At 43.3% G+C, this 11,604-nt stretch overlaps 1 protein-coding gene across 3 annotated transcripts in view; it reads right to left on the reverse strand.

Moving 5' to 3' along the window:
- Positions 1–4,614, reverse strand: part of LOC146708670 (outer dynein arm-docking complex subunit 3-like) — a 29,722-nt gene extending 25,108 nt beyond the window's left edge. Inside the window, exons 1-3 of one of the 3 annotated variants that reach the window (XM_085460692.1) lie at positions 4,422–4,614; positions 3,115–3,236; positions 2,784–2,861 (exon numbers count right to left, since the gene is read on the reverse strand). In XM_085460692.1, the coding sequence (XP_085316818.1) occupies positions 2,784–2,861; positions 3,115–3,236; positions 4,422–4,470 (249 nt within the window). In that variant the 5' untranslated portion in view covers positions 4,471–4,614. Of the gene's footprint in view, positions 1–2,783; positions 2,862–3,114; positions 3,237–3,539; positions 3,613–4,421 lie in introns of those variants that run through there. The other 2 variants (XM_085460694.1, XM_085460693.1) reach the window with 2 other exon arrangements.
- Between the last annotated feature and the right edge of the window lie 6,990 nt (positions 4,615–11,604).

Consider the following 11,604-nt stretch of genomic DNA (forward strand, 5'->3'; position numbering starts at 1 on the left):
TGCACCCCCTCCCAGTCTGTTTTATCAGCTCTTAAATTAGAATAACAAACATTTTTCACCAAAATTCAGGTGAAATTCCTATGGTGGTCACTTTTTACCGGGAACTCCACAGATTCAAGGTTGATTAAAACACTCAAAATTCACTGAAAGAAGTGCTCATCACGTTTACATGTTCAAGTGCATAGTGTGGAGGATGTCATAAGGCCTGGAGGCAATCACATGTAAAACACAATATTTATGAGTGTTTTAAGTCGTAAATCGGGGCGATTTGACCCGATCACGACAGGAAGGTTAGTTTGCTCTTTTTTTCTTGCCTTTTTCAGTTTGGTATTCTAGCTCATTTTCTCTTTTATTCTCAGCCCTGATTCTGTCCTTTGTAATTCCCTGAGTTTGTTTTCCTGCCTCCTGCACTCTCTGTGTCAAGTCTGTTTATTTCCTGAGATCTGTTACTTGTTTTACCTTGTTGGGTTTTTTGTCTTTTGTGCTCTGTATTTAGTTTTACATTCCTTGTCTTGTTTTCTCACTTAGGTTTAGCTGCCCTCCCTGGCATGCCTATTTGTTCCTTCAGTTTGTCTCAGTTCTTTGTTGTGTCCTCTCTCATGGTTGCATGTCTTCTAACTGTTGGCTCTTTAGTTTTGGACCCTTGTTCCTGGCCAGCCTTTGTTTTGTATTTTGAGTTTATTTCCTTTCCTGTCCTGCATTTGGGTCCAAATCTTGTGTGCCACGCAGCTGGACGTGACAAACCCAAAACAGCTTTAGCAGATAGTCTGCACACCTTAGTGAGCATGTTAAAGGTTAAGGGCCGTGGAGGACTGATGATTTAGGGACCTACGAGTCACTGAGTGGACCGTGGACACCTCTACATACCCAAGTATTCCAGAGTCAGTGTGAGGCCATCTGTCCCACAGCTAAAGCTCGGACCAAACTGGGTCATCAACGCGATAATGTTGATGACCCAGTTTGATCGGCATGAGCACCATTTCCAATAGAACGACTGGAAAACCAAAGAATCAAGGTGCTGCAGAGCTCAGAGAGGTGTGCAGAAATGAATGGTGCAAACCGCAGTACCTATCCCTACAACTAAAACTTCAAATGATTTCACGTTGCGCTTACATGACTCTGGTAATTAAAACCTTGGAAAAGATCTTTAAAGTGTTATTTGATCCCCCATTAATGGTAAACTTGATCCTTCGTAATTTGTTCATCAGCAGAGTGAATGCTTTGATGATGCTAAACCCTTTATATTAAAGTCTGTCTAAGAGCACCTCAAAAAATCCAGTCCTCACGTTAGACTTCTGTTTGCTGACCTCTCTGCTTTTAATAAGACGCAGCCTCACGTTCCAAACTCCCAGAACAGCTCCTGATGCTGACTTTAAACTTCCTACTGACGAGTCGACAAGTCCTCGTTAACAAATGTCCGGCAGGACTGTGTCATGCTCTGGTTCCCCTCAGGGATGTGTTCTCGTTATTATGTATGCCGACAGCTGCAGGACTTCTTCTGAGGACAGATTTATAATTGCCTGATATCACTGTCCTCTGAGTCTGTCCACGGCCCTGTTTCGCCTGAATTTGTGAAGTAGTGTGATGATAACTATCTGGAGCTAAATGTGTGTCAAAAACAAAAGAAATGATCATTGATTTCAGACGCGTAACCCCGAGTATAAAGCCAGTGTTATTTGTGAAATAGTGCAGTCTTATAAATATCTCGGCACAGCCTTTGTCAAATATCTCCATCATAAAACAGGATCAACAGAGAATGTGTTAGTGGGGACGTTTTATGGCATTTTTATTGTTCATTTATTGAAAGTCTTTGAAGATTTTCTTTTATCTGCTGGCTCAGTATGTATCAAGGACAGAAACTCGCTCGGCAGTGTTGTTAATAAGTTGGTCGCCGTGACCTTGGACCCGGCCCAGTGTAGAATAAACTAAACTTAAAGTCCTTCATTAAAATTCAGAAACCTAAAATCCTCGTTTCTCAGCTCTTAGATTACTTACTGCTGACAGATGATGAATATTTCTGTGAATTTCTGTGAAAATATTTCTTCATTTCCAGTTAATACTTGTACAGCTGCTGTTATTGTGTATATATTTATTTATATTTCTCATACATTCTTATATAGTTCTATATTGTGTATTTTGTTGTACAGTTATTTTATTTTCAACTTTAATTTATATATTTATCTTTATCTTATTCTTCCCAGTTAAATTTACCCTTCATTCTAATTTGTGTTGTACAGTTATTTCATTTTTAACCTTAATTTATATTTTATTCCTTCCTAGTTAAATTTACCCTTTTAAATTTTTCATATTTATTTCCTATCTTATTCATAGCCTTTTCCTTTTTTGTTTTCTTTAGGTCACGAGCAGTTGTCCAAGCATTTCACTACATATCGTACTGTGTATGACTGTGTACGTGACAAATAAAATTTGAATTTGAATGTTTATTCTTATACATTTCTCCTTGTTATTCTATTTATTTATTTCATCCTTATGTTATTTTTCTTGATCTCAGCTTTACTGTGCATCAAAGCTGGTTTAAAGACTGTGTGTTATGTGTAAGCTGCAAGCAAAAAGCTCTTTTGGGGATTAATGAAGTCGAATCTGAATTAGTGCTGTCAAGAAGAGTGGACCAAAATTGCCCCACAGTGATGTGACAGATTGATAAAGTCAGAAAAACAATGCTGCAGCTTATTGCTGCTCAGTCACTGGCGGACTTATTTCTTCACAGTACTGCATTTCAAGTAAAATCGGAGTTCAGGGTGCGTGCACAGGCTTCCTCTCACCTTCACAGACTTGTTGCGGTAGGATTCCCTCTCCCTTGCTCTGTTTTGAAAGGCCGCTCTGATCACCTGCTCATCACGCTAAGAGGCAGACACCAGTGTCACCAAAAATGAATTCTAAAACACATTTTTTGCGTGAGATAAACGTGGTTAAAAAAGAGGAAAAGAAGGAGGATTGTTGTCTCCAGCTTCATAAGGACCATAAATGGCTTCCAGCTAGGTAGGCCAGGTTTCTCAGTCTGTGTGTGACTGCACTATTATCTTCTTTATTTTAAATTAAATAAAGTTCAGATCAGCATTCAAACATCTTTAGCTTGTGTTGTGACCATCTTACAGCATGAGCTCCCGCCAGCTTCCTGTGCAGCCTCCTGTTGTCCTCCCTCAGCTGATGGATCAGCTCCTGGTTCTTCATGATGGCAGCTTCATGTCTGTCATAGCACGCTTTTCTCTCCACCTCTATGGACACGTTTCATCACCACCACAATAATACAGAGAAACAGGTGACCCACAGTCACCTGCTGAATTTATCGGCTCTAAGTCAATTATAAGTGTTAAAGTTCATTTAAGAACCTAAATGGCAGTTTGCTGTTTTTCACTAAGCTGCTTCGTCTCGACTCTTTGTGTTCTAGGTGTTGCACTTTCTGCAGTTTATCACAGATGTGAGTAATGAAAGAGCTGTGTGAGATAACTGCGTAAATCATGCTGATTGTAAAATGCTTCATAAAGTTAAAATGAAATATCCTCAAGCTGGATGCCTACCTGTGCTTTTCTGTGCCATCGTTTTTTTCTTCTGATGAAAGAAAGATGGAACTCAGCAGGACCCTGAGTGTACCTGTCAGATGGTCACAGCTGTTGCTCGATATAACCAAAATAAGGTTGCACTGTTTTATATAAAATTAAAGTACACCTTCCTCAGACAGACAGACCACTGTTGCTTGTGTTTACCTCACAGCGACTGTATGATTTACATTCATTAGAGGGGATTTCAGATGAGGAGTAGCGATCATTCAGGATGGAAGTAGAACCTCCATAATACAGATCTGATTGTCACGAGAATCAAGCTATGGCTCATGTGTAAAACAAATCATTATCTTCAGTAATCAGTCCCAGGTGTTTTGGAGACTATACAAACAATAACATTGTTGTTTAAATTTTATTTTATTTAATAACTGTACAGTACTCTCTGTTTATAGTAACCATTGTCCTTAATGTAAATATGTAAGAAAAATTGTGTATGTTTCTGTCCTGTGTACTGTTTGTTTGTATATTTGTCTTTTTGGCTGCTGTTACAACCAAATTTCCCCTTGTGGGACAATTAAAGGATTATTCTATTCTATTCTATTATTTATTTTACAGCTGAAAATATCAATCACAGTTTAGGGCACTGAGAATTTTAGAAGACAAGTCGTTTTATTCATTCTCTGCAGCTCATTTAAAGACACTGATCAGCTGCAAGTGTCGAAACTTTGTCGTAATCGACACGAACTGGAGACAGCAAGCGTCTTTATCCGTGAGCTCTTTCATCGCTCAAATCTGTGATTAACTGCAGAAAATGCAACACCTGGAACACGAAGAGCGGAACAAGCCGCTAAGGTGCACCGGCTGCCTCCAGCTGAGCTGAAACCCGCCGAACAAACTTACCGAGCAGTCTGATTTTCCGCTTCAGCCCCGTGATGTGTTCAGCTGCCATCGCTGTGACTTCCTTCAGTCAGTGGCGGAAAACGAAGCCTTTGTTTCTGTTGGAGTTGGTCGCAGTGTTGCCTAGCAACGTGTACACCTAAAGCCAAACCAGGGCTCGTTGAATGAATAGTCGCGTCATTCTCCATTCAATCCAGTAAGGATCGCTGAGTCTCGCGATAGTTCAGGTGTTGTGCCAGAAAGTGATTGCCGTCCGCGGGAGCGCGCAGCTGCTTAAAGCTGTAGGGCCCAGATCCGTTACATAGACGGGATCAAACTGAGATAACGTGCTGTTACGTTTCGGTGTTGTCAGTGTTTTGTTTTTGCGTGACTGTCATGTGTTTCCTGTTTTATTTTGAAGGTCTGTTGTTATCTTAGTGTGTTCAGGTTACGTTTCCTTGTCTCGTCAGGTCTAATTTGCCCCAGCTGTGTTTCCCTCCTGTGGTCCATTCCCTGATTGCTCCTTCTATGTATTTAAGCCCTGTGTGTCAGTTGGTGATGGTCGCGATCTCCCCCGTGTTGTAAATAGTTTGGTGTTTTGTTGTAAATAAATAGTCTGTTGTAAATAGCTGTGAATGGGTTTGTTAATATTTTCGTTTGAGACACCTTCGTTTTGGGATTTTGGTGGAGAGCTTTAGTTTTTTTCTCGTGTGTTTTTTTTTCTTATTTCTATTTTCATACGTTGCACGCCGGTTGCCTAGGCCGGGGTGTAACAGTGCAAAAAACACATTCATGCCTCTGTTATTATGGAGGGACAGGAGTGACTTGAATGAATGAATTAAATTGGCCATTAATTAATTCATTAAATGTTTCATTAATTATTTAATCAGAATCAGAATACTGAGAAATAGCTCTAATATATACAGATCACTCAATTATAAATATCAAGAATGGACAGAGGTGATTATAAATAAATATCAAGAATACTGACAAAGAAAATTACAGAGTAGTAAAGAGTGTGCGCAAAAGACTGCAACTATTGTAGTGTTTACAGTGTGTTAGAGGAGGAGTTGTACAGGGAGATGGCCACTTCCTGTGCCATTCAGTGGTGCTTTTTGGTTATCTCAGTCTGATTAAGTGTGCTCCTGTGACTGACCAGCACGTCATGGAGTGGGTGGGAGGTATTATCCAGCACTCTTTAGTTTGGACAACATTCGCCTGTCAGACACCACCCTAAGGGAGTCCAGCTCCATCCCCACAACATTACTGGCCTGGTAAATCAGTTTATTTACACTTAGACTTAGAGCTTTTATTGTCATTGTGCGGTTTCTTGCACAGCAAAATTGGGTAGCTGGACCACAAAGGCGCACAAGTAAAGAAAAGAAAACAATATGCAACGAGGGAAAAAAAATAAACAGCAATATATATGCACCCATATATGTGAGTGAACTATATCATGGTGTATGCGTAGAAACATTGAAACAGAAATATCATGCGGATGTAAACAAGGGCAGGTATATAATATAATATAATAAATAAATAAGGGTGGAGGGGCTATCATTTAGCGTGGGGATGGTAATTCCACTGAGACCAAAATATTGCTCATACCAAAGATGTTGCACATGAGCCAAAAATATTGCACAGAACATGGAAAGAATGAGATACTGCAAATTGTTGATCAACAGCGGTGTCAGAGGGGTTTAATCTGTTGGCATCTGCGAATGATGTATTTAATTAATTCATTTTGTCACTCCGGGCCCCTGCATGTATTTGTTTTGTTTTGTTTGTTTCTTTGTTGTTCCCTTTGCACTTATCTCCACCCCCTGCCTAGAGACAGCCAGTTTGGCCCCAAGATGGCAGTGTCAGTGAGTGTGCATGAGTTTCTCTCCAAGCCATGTATGTTTTAATGTGATTATATCACAGATTCAGACATTGGTCTTAGTAAGCTGGAGTTATCTGAACCTTTTTTTACTACAATCAACTAAACCTGGCCTGCTCTGCTTGCCTTCTCTTTTGGCCGAGCCTGCATCTCCAGCCAGGCCTGCTCTGCTAATCCAGCTTGCTCCTCCAGCTAACCCTCTTCTGCTAAGATTGCTCCTCTGGCTGAGCCTGCTCTGCTAACTTGGCCTGCTCCTGCTTTTCAATCTGTTTTCAGGGTGTGACATAGTACAATTATAGCTTCTCTGAAATGGTAAATGGCCTGTATTTATATAGCGCTTTACTAGTCCCTAAGGACCCCAAAGCGCTTTACATATTGTTAGATTATAATATTATTTTATGCCATGTTATACCCCTAACTAAAGATTGTGAATTATTATGTAGTTTTAGTTTGCATTATTCTCCTGAATTAGAAGAAGCTGATAACTATTGCATTCGTTAAACTGATTTGCATTACATTAGACTGCTGATTTATTGTGGATGAATGATATTGTTTTATGATGCATTATACTGCTGAGTTATAAGAAATACTGTTTGCAGAAAGTCATCGCCTTATTTGTCTGATTAGAAGAGAACAGAGCATACTGGAGTTTTCTGCCCCATCTCAGCAGGAGCAGATAAACGGGGAGCCAAGGTCGTAGCTTAGGCGCCGTGTGAGAGAAAAGCATGTGAATGTTTAGGCTTTTATGATAAGGTGGGAGAACCAGAGGCTATAAGAGTTTGAGCAATGCTCCACCATTTTGAGATCTGAGGCTGTCTGCATACGGTGTCCATCTCCCACGTGTGTGATCATTAAAATCATCGTTTGACTTGACCCGGCCGGACCAAATTCAAATTCAAATTTTATTTGTCACGTACACAGTCATACACAGTACGATATGTAGTGAAATGCTTGGACAACTGCTCGTGACCTAAAGAAAACAAAAAAGGAAAAGGCTATGAATAAGTTAGGAAATAAATATGAAAAATTAAAAAGGGTAAATTTAACTAGGAAGGAATAAAATATAAATTAAGGTTAAAAATGAAATAACTGTACAACACAAATTAGAATGAAGGGTAAATTTAACTGGGAGAATAGGATAAAATATATAAATTAAAGTTGAAAATAAAATAACTGTACAACAAAATACACAATATAGAACTATATAAGAATGTATGAAGAAATCTAAATATAAATAAATATATACACAATAACAGCAGCTGTACAAGTATTAACCGGAAATGAAGAATATAGTGACCAGTGTTGTGCAAAAACAATGTCCAGAAAGTCCAGTGTGTGTGTAAGAACCATATGTGTGGGTCAGTACTGTGTGGTGGTGTGATTGAGAGACCGTATCGCCTGCGGGAAGAAGCTCCTCCTCAGTCTCTCTGTGTTGGTCTTCAGGGAGCGGAATCGCTTTCCTGACCTCAGCAGAGAGAACAGTCTGTTGTTGGGATGGCTGAGGTCCTTCACGATCTTCCTGGCCTTGGTCCAGCACCGCCTGCTGTAGATTGAGTGCAGGTCAGGGAGCTCGGAGCGGATGGTGCGCTCAGCTGACCGCACAACCCTCTGTAGAGCTCGTCTGTCCTGCGTGGTGCTGTTCCCGAACCAGGTTAAGATGTTTCCCGCCAGGATGCTCTCTATGGTGCACGAGTAAAAGTTCCTGAGCACCTTGGAGGGCAGTTGGAAGTCTCTCAAGCGTCTGAGGTGGTAGAGACGCTGTCGGGCCTTTTTCACCACGGTGTTGATGTGACAGGACCATGACAGGTCCTGCGTGATGTGAACTCCGAGGTATTTGAAGCTGTCCACTCTCTCCACTGAGCACTCGTTGATGACGGGGGTCTGGTAGTTCCTCTCCTGCTTAGTGCTGAAGTCCACTATCAGCTCCTTTGTCTTACTGACGTTTAGAAGGAGGTTGTTCCTCTGGCACCAGTTCTCCAGATTCCTAATCTCCTTCAGGTAGGCCGTCTCGTTGTTATCAGAGATCAGGCCCACCACGACGGTGTCGTCAGCAAACTTGATGATGGTGGTGGAGCTGGTAGTGGCCACACAGTCATATGTGTACAAAGAGTACAGCAGGGGGCTCAGAACACACCCCTGGGGGGCTCCAGTGCTGAGAGTGGTGGAGGCTGAGACATGTCCGCCCATCCTTACTGCCTGTGGTCTGCCAGTTAGGAAGTTGGAGATCCACTGACACATAGATGAGCTGAGTCCCAGATGCTCCAGCTTGGTGGTGAGTGTGGAGGGAATTATGGTGTTAAATGCAGAGCTGTAGTCTATGAAGAGCATTTTAACATAATTCCTCCTTCTAGTGTCCAAGTGAGTGAGTGATGTGTGGAGGAGATGAGAGATGGCATCGTCTGTGGAACGATTTGGACGGTAAGCGAACTGTAGTGGGTCCAGTGTGTCTGGTAGTGAAGAAATGATGAAGTCTCTGACCAGGCGTTCAAAGCACTTCATCACTACTGAGGTGAGGGCTACAGGGCGATAGTCATTGAGAGAAGCAGGGTGGGGTTTCTTCGGGACAGGAACAATGATGGACTCTTTGAAGCATGTGGGGATCACCGACTGAGATAAAGAGATGTTGAATATCTCAGTGAACACAGGAGCTAGCTGGTATGCGCAGTCTCTGAGGATACGACCTGGGATGCCGTCTGGTCCTGCTGCTTTCCTGGTGTTCACTCTCTTGAAGGCTCTCCTTACTTCATGCTCGGAGATGACGAGCACGTTTCCGGTGCTGGCAGTATCTTCCTGTCTGCAGCCGTTAGCGCCGCTAACACTAGCATTGTTGGAGACCTTAGCTGCAGCCTCGAAGCGAGCATAGAAAGTGTTCAGCTCGTCTGCCAGAGTCATGGCCGCGTTCGTCATACCGGTTGTTGGTGCTTTATAGTCCGTTATTGTCCTTAGTCCCCGCCACAGGCTCCTAGAGTCACTCTGTTGGAGTTGTGACTCTAGTTTCCTCCCGTAGCGCTGCTTCGCCTCTTTCACCGCCCTCCGCACGTTATATGACACGGCTTTGTACGGGTCCATGTCCCCCGTTGTGAGTCCCGTGTTGTAGGCAGCGGTGCGGGATCTCAGAGCGTTGCGGATGGTTTTATCCACCCACGGCTTCTGGTTGGGAAACGTTGTGATAGTCTTTGTCTCCACGGTATCATCCGCTAGTTTCCCGATGAATCCCACAACCACTTCCGTAAACACGTTGACGTCATCGTCGGAGCTGTTTCTGAACATGCCCCAGTCTGCGTCATCGAGTGCGTCCTGTAACGCGGCCACCGATTGATCCGTCCAGCGCGCGACCTTCCTCTGAACCGGAACTTCCTGTTTCAGCCTTTGTTTGTATTTTGGCATGAGGAAGATGGCGGCGTGATCAGATTTGCCAAACGGGGGGCGGGATTGTGCCTTGTAGCAGTCCTTGACCATAGTGTAGCAGTGGTCCAGTGTCCTTTCACCCCTGGTGGGGCAGGTGATGTGTTGATAAAAGTTCGGCGCTGCGCGTTTGAGGTTGGCGCTATTAAAGTCCCCCGTCACAATAAGCGCAGCGTCCCGGTGTTGTGTCTGGTGCTGTGTGAGTGCCTCATGCAGCTCGCATAAGGCGGTGACCGTGTCCGCTTGTGGTGGAATATAAACGGCACTTACAATGACCGATGTAAATTCCCGAGGTAGATAAAAAGGACGACACATGATGGACAGTAGTTCCAGATTTGGTGTGCAGGAGCGTGTGAGAGGAACAACGTTCGCACTGTTGCACCAGTTGTTGTTCACCATTAAACACACGCCGCCTCCCCTTGACTTCCCCGAGTCCCGTGTCCTGTCCATGCGGTGAACCGAGAAGAACTCGGCCGGCTGGATGGCGTGGTCCGGCACCGCTGGGTTCAGCCATGTCTCGGTGAAGCAGAGGAGATTGCAGTCCCGAATGTCTCTCTGGAACTTTATCCTGGCCCTGAGGTCGTCAAGCTTGTTCTCCAGTGACTGGACGTTGGCGAGCAGGATGCTAGGCAGAGGTGTGCGGTGTGCACAAGCTCTCAGCCTGTTCCTGACGCCGGCTCGCTTCCCTCTAGGCCGCCGCCGCTTCCCTTTGTTCTCCCTCGAGATCTCACTCGGCCAGCTCGGATCCGGAGTTAAAAACTTCGAATTGTGAGTACATTGTATACCAATAGAAACAAGAGTGTCACTGTCATACCTAATGTACCCAATGGTGGTGATTTTGCCGATTTAGAAACGCTGAAAACTAACTTAAAAAACAAAGAAAAAGTGGTCGGAGCAGTCGTGACGGCAGCCGACCTCACCGGCGCCATCTTCATTGTGTTGTTATTGTGGTTTTTCTCTTGTCTCCATCCCCAATATTTTGAACCATAACATCTTGGGGGCTCGTCCTGTGGTATTGGGGTGGAATTTAAAGGTTTGGACGGTCCGAGGTTGTCGAACGGACAGGCACAAGCCAGTGGTCTGACGTGAGTGGGCATAAGCCGGCTTATCTAAAGGTAAGGCACTACCTGTTGAATTATTTCCAAAGTGTGCCAAATTGGATATGACTAAATTAAAGTCTACTCACTGAAATTACTGGCAGAGGGTCTGTTTTGATTTTGATTAGGAGCCCGCGTGTGTGTGTTATGCAGTAAAAGTCGGTTAAGAGTATTTAATGAAGTTGAAAAAGTATGAAAGAAATGCTGGGTTAGAGTCCCAAGGAATTGAGTTAAAGGCTCAAGTAGTTTGGTAGGGAATTGGTCATGTTGTTGGTTAAAGTCCAAATTGGTTATAAGTGTGGTCCTGAGTGATTATAAGTGAGGGTTGGCTCCATTGACCTCTAGGTGGCACTTGCCTTAGTCAGACTCTTGTTTTAGGGTGTTGACTGTTGTTTCAAATTGTTACAAATTATTATAGGACGGCACTGGAAGATGCTAAGAAGCGCATAGCCCGGAGGTTACGCTCCCTCCTGGCCATGGACGCGTGGCCTTGACCTGTCGGCGAACAGGGATAGTTCTGTTTGGCTTAACTGTGGGGTACAGGGCATCCCGGAATTAAGCTAGGAGTTAGAGTCTCCTCACCGTTTGAAACGGTGTGATGTGCTTTTTTGGACACAGTTAAATTGAGTTAGGGATTTTAGAAATCAGGCCATAGGCTGTTCTGGAGGAAACAGATACTGGTTAATTGATTACAAAAAAGTTATCTTTCTTCGGTTAGACCCGTTATGGTAAAATTTGTCGAAATTGTTTAGGTTCTTTAGAAATCAGGCCATAGGCTGTTCTGGAGGAAACAGATACTGGTTAATTGATTACAAAAAAGTTAGAC

The sequence above is a fragment of the Copadichromis virginalis genome, linkage group LG6 (assembly GCF_057382275.1).
Source record: "Copadichromis virginalis isolate Kocher_CV1m ecotype Utaka linkage group LG6, C_Virginalis_male_GT1.1, whole genome shotgun sequence".
Taxonomy (NCBI): domain Eukaryota; kingdom Metazoa; phylum Chordata; class Actinopteri; order Cichliformes; family Cichlidae; genus Copadichromis; species Copadichromis virginalis.